Consider the following 24,318-nt stretch of genomic DNA (forward strand, 5'->3'; position numbering starts at 1 on the left):
TCTCTCTTTCCCTCACTAGGGCTAAAAGAAATCATGCAGAATTTTAGTAAGGTCTTTTTTTGCCTTTAATGTGCTTCAGTATGTTTTGTTTTTAAAATTTTTTTGGCTGCAGCCGTGTGGCTTGTGGGATCTTGTGGGATCTTAGTTTCCTCACCAGGGATTGAACCTGCACCCTCCGCAGTGAAAGTGAGGAGTCCTAACCACTGGACTGCCAAGGAATTCCCACTGTGTTTCTTTTTTTATACTGCCTCCCCCTCTCCCTTACTGAAATGCTGCATTTGAAAATGTATCTTTTCTGCCTTATTTTATCTTCCTTTCCGCGGCTGCTCTCTGCCCTCTGTTGGCAAGTTCTCTTGGACCTGTCTTGTGTGCAGGAGACAATCACATATAAGTCAAAGCCTTTTTCTGCAAGTCAGGTTGGTTAAGCAGAGAGAAGACTGGAAGGTGTTTTGTTTCTCTGGAATCCTATAGGCTTGGAGGCACAGTCTTGGTGTAGAGCAAACCAGAGGGTCCAGAGTTAGCTGTGAAATCAGGGAGGTTACAAGTTCAGTACTGAACTGGGAGTTTGTTTGGGGCATCAAGGCTTGACATGGAGATTGGCATGAGCCTGAATCCCATGTCAATCTCAGAACTCAGCAAGGGTCTTGAGGCTCCTTTGGCCTGAGTGTGACAGGCCTCAGGACTTCTTTGCACTAAGGAAGAGGGCAACTTGGAAACTACCATAGCTTCTAGCAGCTAGCTAATTGATGTTCCACAGTTTAGTTCTGGATCAGATATGAGGTGTTTGGGCTGGCCCTGTCCCAGAAGAAATTATAGATGGTGTCTGCGAAGTAGTGGGAGGCATTACCGACTCTACAGAGATAAAGTTGGCTCCTAGCTGGGTGCTGCTCAGGCCAGCAGGACCTTTAGGTTTCCCAGGCTTTGTATGGGTAGCAGTAGGGCCACCAAATACAGACAAAATCTTATTGTCCATATCAGTGAGGACATAATTAGATAGTTGGAATATATAGATAATCAATCTCATTTATCTAATATTTTCAGCCTCTCCCTACAAATAAAACAACAAAACAAAAAACTTTCATTGGATGTTAGTAAGAAACAGCATTGATTAACTTTTATTTCCCTGGCCTTTCCCACTTTCTAGTCAGTGGCCAGCTGGAATATTTTCAGCCTCTCCCTACAAATAAAACAAAAAAACAAAAAACTTTCATTGGATGTTAATAAGAAACAGTATTAAGTGATTAATTTTATTTCCCTGACCTTTCCCACTTTCTAGTCTTAGTGGCCAGCTGGAAGGAAGAGGGAAGGGGCAAGATGCTTGAAATGACATGTCATGCATTTAAACTTGTCTGGGGAGTCTGGGCAACAGTGGTGTCTGGTCCTCACTTGAGTCTGCAGGTGTTCCAGAGAGACTCTTCTGGGTCTTTAGTGGCCATTACCCTCTAAGCACAGCCTCACATGGTAAATTCCTTGAGTCAGAAGAATATCTGTACAGAGCCTCACTTTAGAGACCAGGAAACCTGGATTCTAGTCTCTGCTCTGCTATTAAAAAGCCATGTAGGATTGGGGGAGAGGGGCGGGGCAGGGAGCTATGGGACTTCCCTCTCTGGGACTCAGTTTTCAATTATCTTTAAATGAGGGGAGTGAACAATATTATTTATAAGATTCCTCCTAGCCCTGAAATTCTGTGATTCTGGCAGAGACTGTGTCGTTTGGATTTGCTTCTCTCATTAAACTGTGTGTAGTTGCTTGAAAAGTATTATTTGGTGGATTGGGTCTGAAGTTAGAGCCATGTCTTTTTCAGGTTGTCCCATCACCCTTTTGACTGGTCTATATCCTTCTTTTCCTTGCTCAGATAGGACGAAATTTCTTTACACTAACAGTGTCAGGAGCTGGAACTGGAGTTAATCCATCTGTGTTAAAGAAAGAGCTGCCCTAAGATTTCCATTTCTACCAGGCTGAGGGCAAGAGACGTTGTTGGGGGGCTTGCCTTTGGCCTCTGTGCCCCAGGGATTCCAATTGTATGCTCCTCAAAGGTAAGTCTGTATCATTCAGCTTTTTGTATTCACCCCCATAGCTTGTGCAAGGCAGCCAGTGTTCAATAAAGAAATATCGTACCTAAGAATAAAATGGCATTGTCCTTAATTTCCCCCCAAACCACTAGGTGTCGCCTTCATCTCAGAGAAACTACGCCCCTCCACTCCCTCCCCGCCCACCCTCCTCCCTCTACTCCAGCTTTCTCAGCTTCTTGGCACTGATTTCTGGAGAAGTGGCTTGAAGCAGGAGACAAACTGTGGCTCTTGGCAGGGGGAGGAGAATGGGTTTATGTGCATCTCCTTTATGACAATTTGAGGAAAACTCCCTAAGGTCCCATTGCAGCCCCTCCCAGCAACCATGATATCATCCCTCACAAGCTGTTCCTCGGGATCAGATCAGCACTCCAAATATGGGGTGTCTGGGGTGAGCCTTCTAGGATGGAAGCTTGGGAGTGGGGTAGAACCCAAGGGGGGCACAATGGGCTTCCACTGCTGGGGAAACGTTTTGCTTAGTCAGTCTCTGAGCCTTTATCAGGTGGAAGCCCAGGCTGTGCAGGAAGACAAAAGAGAGAAGAGGCTGCTCTGGGCTCCCACCCTGGAGCAGATGGTGTGGTGGGAGCCCAGTGGGCTATGGTGGCCTCTGAGGACACGGGAGGGCACAGAGGGGGCGTGGGGACAGAAAGAGGGAGATTGGAGGGTTGAGTCCTAAGGAAGAAGGAGACTCATGGACTTCGTAAGGACTCAGGAAAAATCGGTCACCGGAGCGCCTTGGTCCCGGAGGGGCTTATCTTCCAGGGACCAGGCCTGTCTTACTGGTGAAGGAGGGAGAGGTTCCCGTCAATGAGAGGGGTGCTATAGTTTACTAGGTGGAGGACAAGTGAGGATACCAAATTTGTGGGGATCCCTGACTGTTTCCTGGAGGCTGGAGTGTTTGAGGGACTCAGGGGAGTTAAGAAAGGAGACCCTTAGAAGAGCGGGATACGCGAGGGGTGGGTAGGGAGGCCCTGGGCTCGTGGGAGTGTGTGAGATGGAGAGCGCGCGGCGGGGTGGCCCAGGGGCCTGGGGGAGACGGGGTAGGCCTTGAAGTGAGGGGACGCCCGGAACCTCGCCGGCCTGAGAGGCCCTTGCGCGGAGCCCCCGGGCTGTCGCCGGGTGGGTTGGAGACCTGGGAGGTCCCCGGGCGCCCGGGTGGGAGTGGGGAGTCGGGGGCAGGGGAGACAGCAGGCGCCGGAGGGTGGGGCCGGGCGGGGGAGGAGGAGGGGCCGCGGGGAGGGGGCGGGGAAGGCGCGGGGCGGGGGCGGGGGCGGGCGGCCTGCCCAGGGAGTCACACTCTGCAGCCGCCGGCGCAGCGAGCGGAGGCGGCCGGGCCGCGGCAACCTGACCTGGACGAGCGGCGCGCCCGGGGGCCCAGGCGGGGGGCGGGAGGAAGCGCAGGGCAGCGCCGGCCGCCCGGGCCCAGGAGAAGCGGAGCAGAGAGGAGCGGGGACACGGGCGGGGCCGCCGCAGCTCCGGATGGGACCAGCGCCCTGGGCCCGTTAGTCCAAGCAGGAGCTTCGGGAGAAGCCTTCACAGGGAGATTTACCCCTGCCTTTCCTTCTCCTCCGGCCCAGGCCTCGCTTCGCTGCCCGCCTGCCCATGGTCCCAGTCCTTCCGCCGCGCCGGCCCCCTCCCACCTTATCCCCTTGGTCCTTCTTTTCGCAGCTCTCTGCCCTCCTAGCCCTTTCAGCGGTGAGGTCCCCCCAGGCCTTCTCTTTGTACCAGCCTACCCCCCCGCTCCACCCCATCCCAGTCTCGGATCCCCTTTTCCTTCTCAGCTTTAGATTCATCAGACGGCTTCACCTCTCACTCTCCCCATCCCAGTCACAGGCCCCCTTGGTCCCTCCCTCCTCCTGCCACCCTACTCTTAGCCCTCCTCCGTTCCTGCCCTAGGCTGGTGGACCCACTCCTTACCCACTCCCCGGGGCTTCCTCCCACCTCCTCCTCCCCGATTCCTGCCACTTTCTGTATCCCAGCCTACCTAGCTTATCCTCACTTCTCTCCCTGGCGGCCTTCCCCAGGTTCCACGCTGGGCGGTGCTTGTGGCTCCCCCGTAGGCCAGAGTGGCCCCAGGTTCTGGGGGGGGTGGGGCCGCTGCTATCTCCCCATGGCACTGCCATCACTCCTGCTGTTGGTGGCGGCCCTGGCAGGTGGGGTGCGTCCTCCAGGGGCGCGGAACCTGACGCTGGCGGTGGTGCTGCCAGAACGCAACCTGAGCTATGCCTGGGCCTGGCCACGGGTGGGTCCCGCTGTGGCACTCGCTGTGGAGGCGCTGGGCCGGGCGCTGCCCGTGGACCTACGGTTCGTCAGCTCTGAACTAGATGGTGCCTGCTCTGAGTACCTGGCCCCGCTGCGCGCTGTGGACCTCAAGCTCTACCACGATCCCGACCTTCTGTTGGGCCCCGGTTGCGTGTACCCCGCTGCCTCTGTGGCCCGCTTTGCCTCACATTGGCGCCTTCCCCTGCTGACTGCGGGTGCTGTGGCCTCTGGTTTTGCGGCTAAGAATGAGCATTATCGTACCCTGGTGCGCACTGGTCCCTCTGCTCCCAAGCTGGGTGAGTTTGTAGTGACGCTACATGGGCACTTCAATTGGACTGCCCGTGCTGCCTTGCTGTATCTGGATGCTCGCACAGATGACCGGCCTCACTACTTCACCATCGAGGGCGTCTTTGAGGCCCTGCAGGGCAGCAACCTCAGTGTGCAGCACCAGGTGTATGCCCGTGAGCCGGGGGGCCCTGAGCAGGCCACCCACTTCATCCGGGCCAACGGGCGCAGTGAGTGTGGCCCGGGCTACTTAGGGTCAGGGGAGGAGGGTCGCTGTGTCCCTGGAGCTGAGCACTGGGAAGCTGTAGATGGAGATAGCCGTGGAGGAGCCAAATGTGGTGGTTGGGATCAAGAAACACGTGTGGATGGAGCCCCTGGGAGGGGCTAACGCATTATATTGGGGGGCTTGTGGATGTCACAGACAGATGTGAACAAGGAGTAAGATGGCCTGAGGGGAGAAGCTTGTGTCGGGGAGAGTGTGGGATTGGGGGAAGTTGAATTTGGGGGGCAGTGTGAGTTCCCTGGAGTAGTGAATGTGGTTGATGGTCACTCCAAAATGTGTGCCTGTCTGTGAGCAGAGACTTCTCAGACTGGGCCGCCAATACCCCTTGGTGGCATAAAGAGCGTGAAGACTCCATAAATGGGCTTTGGGGTGCAGCTGATTAGGTTGGGAAAGACAGGTAAAGCTCACACTGAGAGAAATTCTGAGCAGTCAGTGCCTTTGAGCCTAGGGAAAGACAGGGCAGAGTGGGGGAGTGAGGAGGGCTGGCGGGGGGGGGGAGCAGCAGGCAGGGCTCTGGGAAGAGGGGGGGCTTGAAGGATAGCTCCCTTCCTCTGGGGTCTGGAGTCAGGCTCTGACTTCTGCCAGATGGTCCATACGGTCCCAGGGTACTTATGACATAGACTCCAAGGGGGGAGGGATGGGGAACATCTGCTGGGTGGTTGATAGATTAGGGCCTCTCTTCCTCGCTAAAGATGGAAATGCAGATGGTCAGAGAGGGGGCTGTTTAGGGTCCTGGATGCTTTCTCAGAATGCCCCTCTGTCATGTACCTGCTCCCAGTTGTGTATATCTGCGGCCCCCTGGAGATGCTGCATGAGATCCTGCTTCAGGCCCAGAGGGAGAACCTGACCAACGGAGATTATGTCTTCTTTTACCTGGATGTCTTTGGGGAGAGTCTCCGTGCGGGCCCCACGCGCTCCACAGGCCGGCCCTGGCAGGACAATCGCACCTGGGAACAGGCCCAGGCCCTCAGAGAAGCTTTTCAGGTATCATTTGAGCCAAACTTGAAGGGAGTGGGGAGAGGAGCTTTTTTGGGGATTCTCTGTCTCTCACAAGACCCCATAGAAACCCCAGCAAGAGGACGAGAATTGTGAACCACAGGGGTGAAATGGACGGAGGCTTTCCAAGTCTAGTCTCACCTCTGTGGCTCTTTCTCAGTGTGTCTTCCAAGGCTACCTCCCAAGATCCTGGAACACTGACTTTCCTAAGTACCAATGGTGGATATACCGTGGGGTGGGGGGGAAGTTCAGGGAAAGATCTAGGTCCCGTCCCTGGGAGGGCTTCCACCGTTTCTGGAGAGGCGAGGCATGATTGTGGTGCAGTTAGATGCAAGTACAAGAAAGGATGTGATGATGTGTCCTGGAACAGACACTAAGAACTTGAGTGGTTCAGAGGAGAGGGTCACTGTGGGCTGGGTTTAGGGAAGGCTTTTATAAAGGAAGCAAGACTCTATGGTGACTTTAAAGATAGATGTCATATTCCTAGTCAGAGTGGGAGAGAGGATGCAGGCAGCCGGAGCAAAGAAAAAGAGATGGGAATGGACATGTTTGGGGATCCAAGAAGATGCTGACCTGACAAGAAAGAACGGTTCACTTGGAGCAGATTATAGGAAATAATGCTGCAGAGGTAGATTCAGATTAAGGAGAGCTCTGAACCTAAGACTGAGGCGCTTGGACTTGAATGGTGGGGTCTTTGAGGTTTTTTTGTGATGAGAAATATACTGACAGAATTCAGGTTGGATTAGAAGAGGAGGAGACAGTGAGGCCGCCTGCAGTAGGTTGGAATGCAGTATGGAGGTGTGGGCTTGAACTATGGTGATGATAGCAGGAATGAAAAGAGATGGGTATGAGAAACAGTTTGTAGGGAAAATTGACATGACTGTCTTCATTTCACTTCTCTGCTCAAAACTTTCAATGACTTATTTCCTACAGAATAAAGTCCTGACTCCTTATCATGAAATTTAAGATTTTCTACAGTCCTCAACCCACTTTTAAAATCTCACCTCCCAGTACTGCTGAGTACTCCAGCCGGCTAGACCTCACTCAGACCTGCTACCTCGGGCCTCCCTGCCCCCCTGCCTTTGGGCTCTTTGCTGCTTTTGTCCACAGTGGTCTTCATCCCCTTACCCCAAATCTCTCCCTCTCAAAATCATACCCATGAATTGCTCCCCGATTCTCCCACCAATTTTACACTTACTTATGTACATAAGTACTTTTTAAAACTTATTTATGCATACCCCCTTCTTAACCCAAAAAGGATTTGAGGTGGCGTATAGGATAACCTTAAGGTCCTTTCAACCCTGAGATTCTTTGACTCTAAGTAGATGTGTATAAGGGCTGGACTTGGGTGGCCACCTTCTCCAACGAGTAAGGTTTTATGTGGCTGTGATTATATATTTGGTAGCGTCTGACTGTGAATGACATATCTGTTTGCATGCCTGAGTATGAGTCTGTGACCGTCACACTTGAACACGGGCAGTGGCAGGACAGGTTTTGTTGCTGCTGAACTTTTGCCTAAAATGACCTTCTCACCTTCGTGTGTCTGGATAATGCTTGTGTATTCTATAATACTCAGATCAGTTATTTTCCCTTCTAGGAAACAATTCCTGAATCCTCAGGTTGGACTGAATTTCCCACTCTTGTGCCTAACTCTATCTCCTCTAGAACTTACAACATTATTCAGTCAATGTTTGATTCATCTGAAGACTGACTCATTCTGTTAGTGTTTACTGAGCACCTGTTATGTCCTAGTCACTGTGCGAGGTGCTAGTATACAGCAGAGAACATAACAGATGTCCCTGCCTTTTGGAGCCTACATTCAGTAGAACAGACAGACATAAACAAGCAATAGATACAAACATAGAACAAACTGTGATGTGTTACTTAAAAAAAAAAAAAAAAGGCATAGCGTGGTATGAGAGGAGAATATCAGGGGTATTGTGCTTTAGCTAGTGTGGTCAAGGAAGGTCTCTCTAACCCTCCCAGATGGGAAGACTCCACAGCCTTCTGGGCCATATTCTCTTTGTGGAGGGAACACCTCTCTTCTTGTGGGAGAATTCCTACCAGCCAAGGGGCCCCAGCACTTAGGGTAGTAGGAGGAGGAGGGATCTAGTCTGCTAACAATTAGCTACATACAGTTGACTCTTGAACATTGTGAGGGTTAGGGACATCCACCCTCTGTGCAATCGAAAATCTGAGTATAACTTTACAGTCAGGCTTCCCTCTTGGAGGTTCCATCCACATCTGTGGATTCAACCAACCGTAGATCATGTAGTACCGTGGTCTGCGTTTATTGAAAAAAATCTGCGTATCAGTGGACCCGTGCAGTTCAAACCCAGGTTTTTCAAGGGTGAACTGTAAATTAATTCTCAGCTCTCCCGCTCACTGTAGGCATTATTCAGACAGAAAAACAAAGAGGGAGATTTTGCTACAATACAAGAGAAGGGGCAGTCAAGAATATGCTGAGGGGAAAATCAAAGTGGTGGGGTGGGGTGAGTGGTGATGAGGTATCCTCTGACAAAGCTACTCTTATCCTTTTCCAATCTGGGAAGGATAAGAGTAGCTTATCCTTACCCCGGGCAGGGAGTGAGGGAAGTTGTGTGGTCAGCTCCAGACAAGGATGAAAGAGCAGAGAGCCCACACCCCAGAGATACCTGGCCCACTGGGGTCCCAGACCAGGCCAGCCTGGAAAAGGTGGCGGCAGAGGTGAGGAGTCCCTGATATAGATGCCCACAGCCTTTCCAGGAGGGTGTCATGCCCAAGGAAGGGGTCCCAGCTCATGCTGGATACTAGCTATTGGGGGAGAGGACTCTAAAATTAAGTACGTTGCTATGATTTTTCTCCCTCATTAAACCATAGCCGCTTGAGGGCAGGGATCACGCTTGTCTTTGTATTCTGTGTACCTAGCACGTTTGCTGAATTGAATCAAGGTGTGTTTTGGGAAGAGGGGGGCCGGGGTTAGGAATTCATTTAGACAGGAGTAGAGCTGGCAGCTACTGTAAACCAAGATGATCAGCCAGGAAACGGAAGAATAAGTAGATATGGTGGAACTAACCAAATGGGTAGGCTCTAAGGATCCAGAGGCTCTGTCTGGACATTTGTGGACCTTCTACAGGGTCAGAAACCCAGGCAAGCCACAACCTAGGTGACCAGCATGAGACTGGGTTACAGATGGGGGACACCAGCGGCTAGAATGGAAGTAAGCAGTAAACCAAGGGCCGTGTAAGGCAGCATCTCTTGTGGAGACCATTCTGTTAATTTAGGCCACTGTTGACAGCGCCTCCTGTGGCAGCCAGAGTGGGTCTGGGTATGGGTGGGCCCACAGGAGGAGCCAGGCATCTGCTGCCCTTGCACATTTCCCAGGTGCCCTCCTGGCTTCCACCCACCGCTGTACCCATTTTGGCAGCCTTTGCTTTTTTTTTTTTTTTTTCCGCCTGGGGTCCCCTGTGGAATGGGACACAGTTACCTACCTTTACCTTCTCTCTAGCCCCTGAGCAAGAACAGAAATTCTTTGGAAGTTCTTCTGCTTCTCTCTCTTTTTTTTAGTAGCTAGTAACCACAGCAAAACAGAGTCGAGCATAGCGGTTCTCAAAGTGTGGTCTTGGGATCCTGGGGGCCCCTGGAATCCTTGTAGGGGGACCATGAGGGCAAAACTATTTTAAAAATAATACTAAGGTGTTATTTGCCTCTGTCACTCTTCATTCTTCCATGATTGTACAGTGGAGTTTTCCAGAGGTTATGTGACGTGTGATGATGTCATCATTCTGGCAGCTATAGGAGGTGTGCTTGTGTATTCTTGTGTTTTAAAACTTTGTCAGTTTTAATTTCTAATATGGTAAATATTGATAGATGTAATCCAAACAAACAAAAGCTCCTTGGGGTCCTCAATAATTTCTAGTAGCGTAAAGGGGTCATGAGACCAAAAAGATTGAGAACTGCTAGTCTAGCAAAGAAACAAACCTAGGGAATTACTTTTTAAAAAGCATTAAAAACCTATTATCAACCTTTATAATGAAATAGAAATTGTGTGAAGCCTGATCTTTTCAAGATTTTTAACTAACTTTTTACATTTTTTGTCAACCATATCCTACCCTTCTATTTTTCTTTTATCCTTTGAATAGGTGTTACTGAACGAACCCTTCCAGCCCCACCCTCAGTCTCCCTCTCCTTTTTAATTCTGCCTGACAGTGGGGGAGTATTAGCAGTGTGTGATCAAGCATCCGAACGCTCCAGTAAGAATAATTACATCATGAAGTAGACTCCAGTCTAATATAATCAATGTGTATTAGAAACTGACTTCATTATTTCCTACCTGGAATGAATTGATCTATAATAGATCGTAAGTGATATATCTAGTATCTCTATGGTACTTTCTATGACAGGAATTAACACAACTGGTAGAAATGGCTAGTTTTATTTTTTTTAATTTTAAAAATTTTTAATTTTTTTAAAGAATGAATTTTATTTATTATATTTATTTTTTGGCTGCGTTGGGTCTTCGTTGCTGCGCGTGGGCTTTCTGTAGTTGTGGCGAGCAGGGGCTACTCTTCGTTGTGGTGCGCGGGCTTCTCATTGTGGTGGCTTCTCTTGTTGCGGAGCACGGGCTCTAGGCGCGCAGGCTTCAGTAGTTGTGGCACGCGGGCTCAGTAGTTGTGGCTCGCGGGATCTAGAGCACAGGCTCAGTAGTTGTGGCTCTCGGGCTTAGTTGCTCCACGGCATGTGGGATCTCCCCCGACCAGGGATCGAACCTGTGTCCCCTGCATTGGCAGGCGGATTCCTGACCACTGCGCCACCAGGGAAGTCCCAAAACGACTAGTTTTAATCTCTCATTTCACAAAGTCACGTTTCACAAAATATATTGATCTGAAGTCTTTCCCCAAAGTTGCAGTGCCAGTTTCCTGACGAAGGCAGAGGCTGGTCTCAATGATTGTGGAGGCCTGAGGTGGAGGCAGAGGCTGAGAAGCAGGAAGTGTGTGAGGCCAGTGGGAGCCAGGCAGGCATCCCAGTGAAAGACAGAGGCATGCTGACTGTGGCCAGTGAGAAGTGTGCACGACTGAGACCATGTGTGCCCCTGGCTTATCTATGAGATGTGTGTGGGCATGTGACTGTGTGTTTGCCTTGTGACTCATGATGTGTGGGACTATGCGAGTATGCAGGACAGTGCTGCATATGGTGGGTGTTCCATGCACATTAAAGGAGCCAGCTCATGGCTTTTTACAGATGGAATCACTCTCTCAAAGTATTTCCCCCAGTTGTCATAGAACCTGAAATCTCTAATTCACTGGGTGGAGGCACTGTGCTCAAGTGGCCCAAATGAAAATGTAAACATTTTACTGATGACATGAGCAGTAATTAACACCAGGGAGAGGAGCTGTTGCTCAGTGTTGTCCTTGCCAGTAAACAGGCACCCAGAAAGGGTGGGACAGAGGAGCTGTGTTACAGCAGCCCTGCTGGGAGGCCTGGGTGGTAGTAGGGGCTTCAGGACGATGAGGAGCCCGGTTTGGGGGATGGAGTTGACCTCATCTATTTCCCAGTCTCCACCTTCCCAGAACCATCCTATCTATCTATCTTGCATGGAGGAGTGCCACCTGCTCTCCCCAGAATATTAAACATACACACACACACACACACACACACACACACACACACACACACACACAGAGTTTAGTATCCTCTCGGCCTTCAGAGTCACCCATGTACATTTTTTATATCATGTATATTTCACCAAGTTTCCCTGTCCTGCTTCCTCTCTTCCCCTAATGCCCATCTTGAATCATTTCCACTCTCCCATGTGCTGTTGGTACAGATGGTATTGGTCATCACATACCGAGAACCCCCGAATCCTGAGTATCAGGAATTCCAGAATCGTCTTCTGATAAGAGCTTGGGAAGATTTTGGTGTGGAGCTGGCCCCTTCCCTCGTAAGTAGATCTCTCTTTCCCCGAGAATCAGGCCAGGCTTTGAGGAAAGCCTCTTCTCCCTAACTCAGAATCAAGCCTTGGCCATGGAGCCAGCCCTACTTTGGGGGCTGTCCACTTCCATTCAGGATTTTCTCTTCTGCCTTAGTGTTCAGTGAGGTAGGAATGGCACCTTAGGAATGAGAGGAGGGAAGAAAGCAAACCAGAAAGAGGAGAGGTAGAAGGAGACCCCAGAGATGGAAAAGGGGGCTGGGGAAGGGGCTTAGCAGGACCTTTGGAGAGCACTGCTGAAGTTACCACCCCCAGATGAACCTCATTGCTGGCTGCTTCTACGATGGGATCCTGCTATATGCTGAAGTCCTGAATGAGACAATACAGGAAGGAGGCACCCGGGAAGATGGACTTCGAATTGTCGAGAAGATGCAAGGAAGAAGATACCATGGTAATGGAGAGGGTCAGATGGAGGCCAGAGTGCTGCTGTCAGGCTCAGGAGTGGAGTGGGCAGAAGAAAACACAGACACCAGGGGCAGGAGGGAGAGTTAGTAGGGGCCAGAGAACATGGCAGAGGTGGACACATATTAAGAATGGGGGCAGGGACAGACTGTGAGGTGATTGGAGGGATTGGGAGGATAGGAGAGGGGCCTAGGGTAGATCTCAGAGTGAGGGGTACTCCTTTCTGTCTTAGGTGTGACTGGACTGGTCGTTATGGACAAGAACAATGACCGGGAGACTGATTTTGTCCTGTGGGCCATGGGGGACCTGGATTCTGGGGACTTTCAGGTGATGGGGGACGAGGCAGGGAGGAGAGTGGGGGGCCTGCCAACCCAGCTTTCAGGGGGTCCACGGGGGCAGAGTCACAGGTTCTAGAGGCAGGGACTTATTTCCTCTGCTGGAGCTGCATGGTGGGTGGGCGGTAGGATGGGGAGAAAAGCAGCCAAATAGCTGGGTTTGTGGGGAGGAGGCTGGTGGGAGCAGGCCTGTGGGCCCTGTTTTCTCCTTCCTCACAGCCTGCAGCCCACTACTCGGGAGCCGAAAAGCAGATTTGGTGGACAGGACGGCCCATCCCCTGGGTGAAGGGGGCCCCCCCCTTGGACAATCCCCCCTGTGCCTTTGACTTGGACGACCCATCCTGTGATAAAAGTGGGTGTGTGCAGGGACTGGGAGCAATCCTTCCTCCCTTGACTTTCCGTTCTTTTACCTCCTCCTCGCAGGCTCCCCCACCCTTAGCTCTATCTCACCTCTCCTGCTATGCCCCCTGCCTGCTTCTTTACCTCTAGAGATCTGTCTGCTCCCTGCACCTAAGAGCATCCCCCCTCCCCGTTCACAGCACCACACACAGTCTTTCTCAGGGCCCCCTCTCCCTTCAGCCCCACTTTCCACTCTGGCAATTGTGGCGCTGGGCACAGGAATCACCTTCATCATGTTTGGCGTTTCCAGCTTCCTCATTTTCCGGTGAGTTCTGGGCTTTCCGCTGACCTACTCCCTCCCTCCCATTTCCACACAGCCTTCTGGCTGAGGCCAGGAGGTCCCTAGAACACGGGGGAGGGAATGCATCCCTCTCTCTCAGTCCTGTGTCTGGGGTGTGACAACTGCAGCTTCAGGAGCTGCCGGGAAGTCCCTGCAACCTCGCTGTTGGCTTCTGGGGTGGTAGGATTGGGCTTGCCAGTCAACTGAGGTGTGCAGTCCTTACAGAAAACTGATGCTGGAGAAAGAGCTGGCTAGCATGTTGTGGCGCATTCGCTGGGAGGAGCTGCAATTTGGCAATTCAGAGCGATACCATAAAGGTGCAGGCAGTCGCCTCACACTGTCGCTGGTGAGCCCTCGTCTCAGCCGTCCCTCTGCTTCCCTCTGAGTGCCTGTCCTTTCGTACCCTGGACCTTTCCCAGCACATCAGCCTGTAATGATAGCACCTGCACTACCACCACCATCTAATGTTCCTTTCATCCTTCCGCCTCCATGTTGCCCTTGGCCCCAGCGGGGATCCAGTTACGGCTCGCTCATGACAGCCCATGGGAAATACCAGATCTTTGCCAACACCGGTCACTTCAAGGTGAACAGTCGTCCACTTGTTCTGGTCCCCACCATTTCATCCTGTCTCATCTGCATCTGTCACCTCTTCCCGTGACCCTCTGCTCCTCATAACCCTCCTCTCTCTGTCCAGCTGAACTCCTGGATGCTCCCACAGTTCTCCAGTCTTTCCCAGCACCCAGAGACCCTTTCTGATATTAATTTTCCTCTTCCCCTTTCACTCCCACCATCAGGGAAATGTTGTTGCCATCAAACACGTGAATAAGAAGCGCATTGAGCTGACCCGGCAGGTTCTGTTTGAACTCAAACATGTAAGTCATGGTGTATGGGTTGAGGGCCAGGGGTAAATAAGAATGGGGAAGGGGAAGGGGAAGGGGAGAACTAGGGAATAGTAAAATTGGCTAGGAGGGCAATGGGTTTATTTATAAATGATTTCAAGTTGTAAGTATAATTAAGAGAAAGGTCCTCTCATGTAGTGGTAGATTTCTGTATCTAATTTTTAGCTCTTTCAATTCTCTTTTTCTTCCTTTTTTTTTTTCTAGATGAGAGATGTTCAGTTCAACCATCTCACTCGCTTCATTGGCGCCTGCATAGACCCTCCCAACATTTGCATCGTCACCGAGTATTGTCCTCGTGGGAGTTTACAGGTGAGGGATATAGGTGGGGATTATAGGGGCAGGGGAGATAGGCCCAAAGTTACACTGACTGTGCAGGTAATAGTGGGGCTAGGATAGTCACATAATCTATTCCATGTCACTTACCAGGATATTCTGGAAAATGATAGCATCAACTTGGATTGGATGTTTCGTTATTCACTCATTAATGACCTTGTTAAGGTGAGTCTTCCCCACTCCTCCTTGAGTTCATCCACTTTAAAATGCCTCCCTCTTTCTATCTTTGCTTATGATTTCTCTTCCTAGTCTAAAAATTCCGTCTCTCCATTTCCCCTTATTCTTAAGGTTGGGTAATAATGGGTAAACAATGGATTTGGGGCTTTTAATTGGGGGGAATGAGTTTTATCTGCCACAAAGAGTCCTGTACTTGTAGAGAATTTTTGTCTTCCTGCCCTATCTCAAATCTCAGGTCTCAAATACCTCAAATCTCCCTCCGTCATCTTTTCTTTTTCCTCCAAGAGTTTATATTAAAATCTCTTAGCAGGGAAAAATTACTGGGGTCTCCAAACATATTTATCTTCTGTTTTTTTTCCTCATCATTTACTCTCTACCCAATATTTGGTATATCTGCTCTTTTGTTCAGAAAAACTGAAATTCGAAATGAACATTTATTAGTAAAAATAAGAGAAGCCAAGGAAAATTATACTAAATGTTTGGTATCTTCTAATATACTAGGTTTCAGCTATTTTCAAGTGACCCAGAGGTCCGTGGATTTGTGGAGGCATAAATTTGAATCCTGCACAGGTGGGACAGGTGTTTAGAAGCAAGTCCCCCAGCCAGTGAGCTAGCCTAGTGGACCACCTGTACCACACCTGGAGCTGGCTTTGGTTTTTCTGCATAATTTTCAAGAGGTTATTTAAAAAATTTTGTGTGTGTGTGTTAAAGTTTGCCATCAAATGAGAGATAAAATATTAGGTAAAGTTGATGTGGTGCTCAGCTGGAGGTGTGATGATAAATATAAGAAAAACATGACTCTTGAGAGAACAGTGATTTGATGGAAAGGTGATTTAGAACAAAGCCAGAAGCCTAATATCTGTATTCACGAGTTTGGAGATTCCCAAAGGTTTGTTGATATCAAGATGAAACGAATAAAAAGGAAGAGTTCACAAAGACTAGGGTTTTGAGTTGTTTAAGCCCAGAGCTAAACATTTAAAGGAGGTTAGCATACAGGACACTGTATCCTTTTTCTATTCCACCTGAAGTGACTTCCCAGGGGAAGCACCACTCTGCCCTCTTAGGACCTGCCTTAGAGTCCCTCACAGGCAAACTTTCTCTCCTCTCTGGCCCCAGGGGGGCCAGAAGTTTCAGGCTTCTGCATTGGCTTGGTAGCTACCTCCTACCTTTGTCCATTTCCCAGGTTCTTCTAATTTACTATTTTCTCCACTTTCTCTCTGGCCCGACATCCCCTGTAGTAGATCGCTTTCCTCCTCCATCTCGACTTGCCTGTCTATACATGGTTGTATGTTAAAGTTTACAACTGGCTAGTCTTCCTTGGTGCATCCAGATACTCTTGATACCTGGACCTCAAGCCATGTCTTCCTGAGTAGTGGCCAAGCATTTGAGGCCACCATGGGTGTTGTATTCTTGGAGTTCACTCTCAGAGTTCCGATCCCTTCATTACTCAGAAGACAGACCGCCCTTTCCAGGATAATAACTGATAGCTCCCCTTGTCCTTCCTCTTAAGCATGTCTCCTATCCCTGGTGCCTGGGTGCCGATATACTGCTTAAGTTACCAGGAAGAGACGACTCTCCTATTTTGCCTGCTTCCTGGGGTGGAAACTGTACAAAGGATGCATTCCAAAATTAGCTTATTGTTTTTATGGTCCCAAGATCTTTAGACAGCTAGCTAATGCCCATCTCACGGAGAGGGGATATCCCAAGCCAGATATGATCCAATCCCATGACTTGATCTGTATCCTGCAGGGCATGGCCTTTCTCCATAACAGCATTATTGCATCCCATGGGAGTCTCAAGTCCTCCAACTGTGTGGTGGATAGTCGTTTTGTGCTCAAAATCACAGACTATGGCCTGGCCAGCTTCCGATCAACTGCTGAACCTGATGACAACCACGCCCTCTATGCCAGTGAGGCCTTCCCCCACAACCTGCTTTTACATTGCCCCCCCTGGCCCTGATCATTTCCACTTAGGGAGGGTGGGAGAGGGAGACGGAGTGACAGTAATACGGTGAGCATTATGGGAATGAGGCCAGGTGGGCTTGGGGATTCCCTTTTTGAGGACCTGGCCAGCCTGTTCCCTCTTTTCAGAGAAGCTGTGGACTGCCCCAGAACTGCTCAGTGGGAACCCCTTGCCAACCACAGGCATGCAGAAGGCCGACGTCTATAGCTTTGGGATCATCTTACAGGAGATAGCACTTCGCAGTGGTCCTTTCTACTTGGAGGGCCTGGACCTCAGCCCCAAAGGTGAGAGTCAATCTACTACCCAGAGCCTCCTCTACTTGGGGGACCTGTTCTTCATTCAAACCCTTTATCACCCTCAGAGATTGTCCAGAAGGTCCGAAATGGTCAGCGGCCTTATTTCCGGCCGAGCATTGACCGGACCCAACTGAACGAAGAGCTGGTTTTGCTGATGGAGCGGTGTTGGGCCCAGGACGCAGCTGAGCGACCAGACTTTGGACAGATCAAGGGCTTCATTCGCCGCTTTAACAAGTGAGAGGGCGCCATGGTGCAGGGGCTCCCCAGGGCTAGAAGCCCCATCAGTCTTAGTGGATGAGGTGGGGTTGGCGGGGCTGAGAGGGTGGGTTGGGTAGAAAGCCCTGGGAGTCTTGAGCATCTTGGAGCAGGTACCCTATCCTGGCCTCCTTCCAGGGAGGGTGGCACCAGCATACTGGACAACCTCCTATTGCGCATGGAGCAGTATGCCAACAACCTGGAGAAGCTGGTGGAGGAACGCACACAGGCCTACCTGGAGGAGAAACGCAAGGCTGAGGCTCTGCTCTACCAAATTCTACCCCAGTGAGACTTCTCTCCCCCTTCCTGAATTTTCCTTTGGTATTCTTCTGTTGGTTTCTGCCGAATCAAGCTCCTGAGAACGCACTTCCCAACCCTTAGAATGCTGCTTTGTTACATCTTGCTACCGTGAGCCCATTCTGGCTCTAGACCGTGTGTTTTCATTCTGTCTCCAAATGAGTTGTGCTGCCTTCTTCCTGGCTTCCCATCCCTTCTTCTTAGGACACTGCTCTACCAGACCTTTGCTCCAGCAAGTGTATGTAGAACAATCCCAACTTGAGACGTTTAGCCCGCATCCCCAGGGATCCCCTTCCAACCCCACACCACTTGTACACCTTACCTTGCCCTGGACTGTAATGTCTTCCCAGCCACCTTCCTTCTCCTCCACCAGGCTCAGCTTTCATGTTCGAACTCATCTCTGCTCCAGCCATACTTTCCTTTCCTCTCTCTCGCCCTCCCACCCTCTTTATCTGAGTTTGGCTCAAACTGTACTTTTGCTTCCTAGTTCAGTGGCAGAGCAGTTAAAACGGGGAGAGACCGTACAGGCCGAGGCCTTTGACAGCGTTACCATCTACTTCAGTGACATCGTTGGCTTCACAGCTTTGTCAGCAGAGAGCACCCCCATGCAGGTGAGAGCCAGGTGAGGGGCAGAGGGTGGGGTAGAGACCTGCGGGAGCTTCACTGGGGCATAGAGATCCTTGATAATAGGGAAGGTTAGCTTGGTCTGTAGTTTCCATATCTTGTTATGGCTTGTGTGTTAAGAATTCTTAGAAAGTTAGACACAAGTCTTAAGGCCTCTACTTTCCCATCCCTGTTAGGTGGTGACACTTCTTAATGATCTGTATACCTGCTTTGATGCCATAATTGACAACTTTGACGTCTACAAGGTGAGAGCTGGGGCTGCCCTTACACTGACACTCTTTTAAAACCCAGTCTCCCCGAATCCCACATGCCTTACCTGCTCCAGGGTCAGTTTTCCTGCCTGGGTCTCCAGCATCCTAGTGCTAGAGTACCCTTTGTAGACAAATGAGGCTGTGGCACTGTAATTGTACATTCCCGTCTAATCTCTTGTGAATCCTTAAGGCTTCCCTAATCGGAACCATCACAAGATCTAGCCCCTGTCTGCCACTTCTTGCCTGGGGGTATAGGCATAGCCTAGTCATCTTTTCTCTTCTCTTCATCCCCTCCAGACATGGAGGAATCATACAGGATGTGGGTATAGAATGATTTATTGGGGTGAGGGACAAGCTATGTAGTGAAAGCTTTTTGTTGAAGTCATTGAGTTGGCACAGGGTAGGCTTTATTGTGCTTAGGAGTAAAAATGATCGGGCTTTGTGACCAACCGTGTGGCCTTGGGCAAGTAACAGAAGCTCCTGAGCCTCAGATGTTTTATCTATGTGATGGGAATAATAAATTTATTGTGGAAAATGCCTAATATTGTGCAGATAATAATATTTATTACCCACTCCTGTCCCTTCCCTTTGGACTTACTCTGCCATCTCTGTTATTACTGTAAAAACTCCCATAAACCCTTTACTTGCATTCACCAATTGTTCATATTTTCCCCCATTTGCTTTATTTTAAAAAAAAATCTATGTATCCATATATTATTTTCTGAACCTTTTGCAAGTAAGTTTCAGACACAGTGCCCCCTTTTTTAAAAAAATAAATTTATTTATTTTATTTTTAGCTGCGTTGGGTCTTTGTTGCACGCGGGCTTTCTCTAGTTGTGGTGAGCGGGGGCTGCTCTTTGTTGCGGTGCACAGGCTTCTCATTGTGCTGGCTTCTCTTGTTGCGGAGCACGGGCTCTAGGCGCGCGGGCTTCAGTAGTTGTGGCTCGCGGGCTCTAGAGCACAGGCTCAGTAGTTGTGGCGCACGGGCTTAGTTGCTTCCCGGCATGTGGGACCTTCCTGGATCAGGGCTCGAACCCATGTCCCCTGCATTGGCAGGCGGAGTCTTAACCACTAGGCCACCAGGGAAGCCCCACAGTGCCCCTTTATCCCTAAACAGGTCAGTGTATAGTTCCTAAAAACAAGGACCTTCTCTTACACAGCTTCAGTACAATTAACAAAGCCAAGTGCCTGCTTTCTTACCTTTGACACTTCAGGCTGTCTGAGGCTCATTTCATTGGGCCTCGTTGACGTCCCCACCAGCTTCTGTGCTCTTCAGGGCAGCCCTGTTGTCTTGCTTCCCATTTCCTGACAGCAGAGGCTATTTGACCGTGTCCTGTTGCAGACAGGGTGTCCATTCAGCAGACATTTGTAGAGTATTCGCCAGGTGCTGGGGTGGGCAGGAGGATTTACAGATTCCCTTGACTTCCCCTTTTCCCAGATTCTCAGGACCATGGCACTTATTTTCTAGTCAATGTTCTGCCCTCCAGGCTGTCAGGATGACTCATAGTGGTACCCAGCTTGTCTCCTTCTGCTCTTCCCCATCCCCACTGATACAGATAGAGGTGACCTTTTCATCCCCCTCTCAATCAGGTAGAGACGATTGGAGATGCCTACATGGTGGTATCTGGTCTCCCAGGCAGAAATGGTCAGCGCCATGCCCCGGAAATTGCTCGTATGGCCCTGGCATTACTGGATGCAGTTTCTTCCTTCCGCATCCGCCACCGACCCCATGACCAGCTGAGGCTACGAATAGGGGTCCACACGGGTAAGGCTGACTCTCACTCCTGTCCTCATATAGACTTTTCCCAGGCTCTCCCAACCTATTTCTTCTCATAGGGCCCGTCTGTGCTGGGGTCGTTGGCCTGAAGATGCCCCGCTACTGTCTTTTTGGAGACACAGTGAACACTGCTTCCCGAATGGAGTCTAATGGTCAAGGTGAGACATTAGCCCTCCACCCCAGCTTCAGCCTCAACCTGTGTTGGCCTTTTCTTTTCAGAGTTCCTCCAAATCTCATTCTGAGAGACCACAGTTCCTGATTGCCCCATCCTTGGACATATTTTGGTTCTAGTGCACGTGCCCTGGGAATACTGAGACCCTCCTGAGGGATGGTGGTTGGGTAAAGCTCTCTCCGATACTGCCAGTTCTTCGGTTGCCTTTTCTGATTCTTCTTTCCATCATTTCCCCTATCCCACCCCAGCCCTTAAGATTCATGTCTCCTCTACCACCAAGGATGCCCTGGATGAGCTAGGATGCTTCCAGCTAGAGCTTCGAGGGGATGTGGAGATGAAGGTGATGGCAGGCCACGGGGAGGGAGTCATGGAAAGGGAGGATGAACACAATTATGGGGTTTGTGGGGGGAAGGGAGGGAGATATGAGGAATAACATAGAAGAATCTGAATTATCTCTACTTCTCCGCTTCCAGGGAAAAGGAAAGATGCGAACTTACTGGCTCCTAGGAGAGCAGAAAGGACCTGCTGGGCTCCTGTAAACCCCACTTCTTCCCAAGTCAGACAATCCCCTGCTGCTAGTACCCAGGTGGGCAGTGGCTATCATCTCTCCACATAGCAGAAGTGGACGTTGTCACATGAGATGGAAACCAACATGCACAAAACCCCCACCTTATATGGAAGTTGCTGCCCTTTGCAGCCCAGCCTTGTACATATACCTGTCCCTCTCTGGCCTGGTTCCCTTCCTCCCTACCTTCTGTAAATATCTGTATCTAAACCAGAATATTTTGGCCAAATATAAAACAAACAAAAACAGTCATGGTGACATAGTCTGTGTTAGGGGCAACTCCAAGGAAAGGTTATGGGGTATGGACACGGTAACTCACAGAATCACTGAATGAGCAGTCTCAGGATGAGAGAGAACCCTTTTTATGTAAAGAGCCGCTTCACCAAGTACAGACCAAATTCACTTCCTCCCCATCTCTCCAGTACAGACGGAAGGAGATTCCATATTCCACATCTCCTTCCCTCCTTGACCCTTAGAAAGGAGTAGTTCTACCCCTCCCTCCACCACCCTGCCCTCCTCCCTGATGGCCAAGGGAAGATATTTTTCCCAACTGGTGGGAATAATTCTCGGGTTCATAGGGCAAGGGCTGCCCTAGAGACAAAGGCACTGGTGTTGAGAAGCTGCAGTTCTTCCGGAATGGCGTGTCCAGAGTCCTGATGTTACTGACACCCTGGAGGAGTGCCGGAATGAGGACAGAGCCCGCTCTCCACCAAGCCGGGGCAGAACAGCCTCTTCCCATCCCTTTCCCCCACTCCCAACAGCCGGTCACCCTCACACACCTGTAGCTGTGGTGCCCTCTGTAGCCAGAAGGTTTCAGGCTGTTCCTTATGGTAGTCGTGAGGCTGCGAGGGAGATATACTGAATAACTCTTGGCCTGAAGCTCCCTCTCTCAACCTCTGGGCCTGCTGCTTTCCCACAGCCTGTCAGGGCCCAGCTGTACAAGTGGGGTGGGATGGGTTCTTACCTTTGTTGGGGCAGGAGGCCCTGATTGCACCAGCTCCTTTCCATAGTCGTGGTGTGTCACAGACTTGACCTCAGAGTCCTTCCTTGTGGGTTCCTGCTCTGCCTGCACCTCTTTACTACATTGGCCTGGGGGGCATCAAGGCCATTCTCCCCTGATTTTTGTCCTCCCCCTCCCTTTCCCATTCACCCAGCCTCTCACCAGATCTGGTGGTGCAAGAGCATCTCCAGCATGGCTTCACGCTTCCCTGTGGGAGGTCAGGGAATGGACAGAGTGGGGGGAGTCTGGTTAAGGAACAGGCCCAGAAGAAAAAAAATTGGGGAAAAGGAAGAACTGAGCTTTGCCCTTACACCCATCAGACATTCCTCTCTTTTTTTCTCTGCTAGACTCACTCTGGCCCATTCTCTCATGTTTCATACCTCGAATTGGCTGAGAGTGGTTTCCTGGGGGCTGGTATGAGTCTTTCTGGGTGGTGCTGGAGCACATGGGTGACTGTGGCTCCAGGGTCAGCAGTCCCCGGTGTCCGTGTCGGAAAAAGAAACTCTCAGAGCCATCCTGCATGCTTGGGACTTGATCCAGGTGGTTGGTGGCTCTCTGTGGGCCCCAAGTTGAGTGACCATGATATCCTTTCTGGTACCCACCCTCATCAACTGGGGGCAGCCTTCAAGAAAAGGGAGCAGGTTAAACCCTTAATACCTCCTCCTCCCAGTTGTAGAGAAGGCACTGGCCCCGTGGCAGTGTTTCACTGAGAACCTTACTTGTCCCTTCAACCTCAGGGGGCTTCCACAGCCCTCGGGCACCAGGTTCTGAGACTTGCAAAAATTTCCAGGGTTGTTTCTGAGGCTCCCAGTGGCTGTGGTGACTCCAGGAGGCATAATTAGGGAGCAGATCTGCCCTGGGTTTTCTGAAGCCTGAAGGAGCAGAGGAGCTGAAACCAGGGCCCTGGCCAGAGCCTGGCCTATGCCTAGAATCAGCGGCAGGAGCAGGACCAGTGCCTCGACCAGAGCCGTCACCAGGACCTTGACCAGAGCCACTGCCAGGACCAGAACTGGAGCCAGGACCAGGGTCAGAGCTGAAGCCAAGACCAGGGCTAGAGCTGGAGCCAGGAACAGGGCCAGAGCTGGAGCCAGGAACAGGGCCAGAGCTGGAGCCAGGAACAGGGCCAGAGCTGGAGCCAGGAACAGGACCACGGCTAGAGCTAAGGTCATTTGCAGTATAGGGATTCCAAGCAATATGGGAAACGGAGACAGGCTCAAAGCCAAGTCTCCCGTGGCCTATCTTGTGGGTAAATCTGGGTCCAGTGTAGCGCTCCCCAAGAAGACTTTCAGAGGAGGGCTCCATGAGAAGGCTCCGTTCAGAGTAGGGCGCTGGGGTCTTTGTAGATAACGCAGCTGCTTTGGTAGTGGAGGCGGCTGCAGTGGCTGCAGCAGCTGCTGAAGTTTCTGCGGTTGCAGCTTCCAGGGCTGACCTATGACAGCCATCCCAATAAGGAAAGGGATCCAAAATGGACCCTAGTCCTTCGGAGCTGGGCTGTACGTCTAAAGATCTGAAAAAAAGTGAAAGCGGCAAAGTTGTCAGAAGCGCAGCAAAGCGAGTCTATTAACCTTCCTTGTCCCCTTAAGCCTGCAGCCAGAGCTGTGCCTCTCACCGCGACTGTGATCCCTCGGTAGACTCAGTGGTCTCCATCTTCAGAAGCCAGCTACCGGGTTGCCATAGAGACGGCAAATCATTCCAGGAGACTGCGCGGAACCAGAGCTGGGCTGACGGGGAGGGTGGGGGTGGAGGCAAGGCCTCTGCGGGGCGGAAGTCTTGCACCTGGCGTAGTTTGGGAAGTCTGCCTTCCGTCCGGCCTCCCTTCTGCCTCAGCCCGGCTTTTAAGGTTCCGCTGGCCTAAGGCCTCGACCTCCATACCTAAGCAGGGCTTACTGAGGCTTTCTAAGGTGGTTCTTTGCGTTGAACAGGCACAGAGCTGTTATATCAGATGAAAGTCTACTTGGTATGTTTATGTTGGGGCAACAGTAGTTCATTCTCAAAAGTGGGGGCATCTTTTCAAAAATTTTAAGGATGAAAAGACATCAGACACAGCTTAAAAGCAAAATGGTGAGACATGGGAAATAGTCAAAGGGTAGCGACTTTTTTGGTGTGATTACTTCTCTTTCAATAAAAGGCCTTCACATTGACAATCCTCCTTCCAGACCCCCTTAGAACATGGTTTGGCATCTGAATTAAGCAAGTCCTGGGACTCAGTCTCTTCCTACTCATTCAGGCTTATTCCTACTGCTACTTTTCTAGAGGCCTGACCCAGGTAGACCATGAGTCCTAAGCTCTCAGATATATAGGCAAATGCCCCTTTAACTACAGGATGGGCCTCCTTAGTGTCTCAGACCATAGTCAAGGGGGATCATAGTCTTGAATCAGTTTTCTTTCCTATTTGTGGTATAAATCCTTATATATTTAAGACAGGGATCCA

The 24,318-nt window shown here is 50.6% G+C and overlaps 2 protein-coding genes across 6 annotated transcripts; one reads left to right on the forward strand and one right to left on the reverse strand.

The window, feature by feature from the left end:
• The first annotated feature begins 3,377 nt into the window (after positions 1-3,377).
• Positions 3,378-21,137, forward strand: NPR2 (natriuretic peptide receptor 2). 4 transcript variants are annotated; one of them, XM_036854802.1, is made up of 22 exons: positions 3,379-4,846; positions 5,678-5,883; positions 11,702-11,815; positions 12,119-12,254; positions 12,498-12,592; positions 12,820-12,952; positions 13,180-13,264; positions 13,505-13,625; positions 13,788-13,862; positions 14,074-14,151; positions 14,383-14,487; positions 14,605-14,676; positions 16,438-16,597; positions 16,779-16,934; positions 17,012-17,180; positions 17,340-17,486; positions 17,986-18,109; positions 18,299-18,367; positions 19,964-20,138; positions 20,210-20,308; positions 20,571-20,662; positions 20,796-21,137. In XM_036854802.1, exons 1-22 carry the CDS (start codon positions 4,180-4,182, stop codon positions 20,859-20,861), a joined length of 3,144 nt encoding a protein of 1,047 aa, XP_036710697.1. In that variant the 5' UTR covers positions 3,379-4,179; the 3' UTR covers positions 20,862-21,137. The 4 variants fall into 4 exon arrangements, with proteins under 4 accessions (XP_036710700.1, XP_036710699.1, XP_036710697.1 ...); XM_036854805.1 differs by lacking the exon at positions 13,505-13,625 and having other exon boundaries at positions 3,378-4,846; positions 12,820-12,956; XM_036854804.1 differs by lacking the exon at positions 13,505-13,625 and having other exon boundaries at positions 3,378-4,846; positions 13,140-13,264.
• On the reverse strand, positions 19,451-24,221 carry SPAG8 (sperm associated antigen 8). 2 transcript variants are annotated; one of them, XM_036854814.1, is made up of 7 exons: positions 23,497-24,221; positions 22,545-23,394; positions 22,268-22,442; positions 22,050-22,095; positions 21,852-21,966; positions 21,667-21,729; positions 21,226-21,557 (listed from the first exon to the last, which is right to left on the reverse strand). In XM_036854814.1, the coding sequence occupies exons 1-7, from the start codon at positions 23,532-23,534 to the stop codon at positions 21,360-21,362; spliced, it is 1,485 nt and encodes a 494-aa protein (XP_036710709.1). In that variant the 5' UTR covers positions 23,535-24,221; the 3' UTR covers positions 21,226-21,359. The 2 variants fall into 2 exon arrangements, 1 of the variants encoding a protein (XP_036710709.1); XR_005020240.1 differs by lacking the exon at positions 21,226-21,557 and adding an exon at positions 19,451-19,706 and having other exon boundaries at positions 21,667-22,442.
• Positions 24,222-24,318: the final 97 nt, after the last annotated feature.

Source organism: Balaenoptera musculus, chromosome 6 (assembly GCF_009873245.2).
Source record: "Balaenoptera musculus isolate JJ_BM4_2016_0621 chromosome 6, mBalMus1.pri.v3, whole genome shotgun sequence".
Lineage (NCBI taxonomy): Eukaryota > Metazoa > Chordata > Mammalia > Artiodactyla > Balaenopteridae > Balaenoptera > Balaenoptera musculus.

Coding starts and splice junctions, on each gene's coding strand:
- NPR2 (XM_036854802.1), top strand. CDS start 4,180: ATGGCACTGCCATCACTCCTGCTGTTGGTGGCGGCCCTGGCAGGTGGG. Junction 13,863..14,073: donor CCAACACCGGTCACTTCAAG/GTGAACAGTCGT, acceptor TCCCACCATCAG/GGAAATGTTGTTGCCATCAA. Junction 14,152..14,382: donor TTCTGTTTGAACTCAAACAT/GTAAGTCATGGT, acceptor TTTTTTTTCTAG/ATGAGAGATGTTCAGTTCAA.
- SPAG8 (XM_036854814.1), bottom strand. CDS start 23,534: ATGGAGACCACTGAGTCTACCGAGGGATCACAGTCGCG. Junction 22,443..22,544: donor TCTACAACTGGGAGGAGGAG/GTATTAAGGGTT, acceptor TGGGGCCCACAG/AGAGCCACCAACCACCTGGA. Junction 22,096..22,267: donor CCACTCTCAGCCAATTCGAG/GTATGAAACATG, acceptor GACCTCCCACAG/GGAAGCGTGAAGCCATGCTG.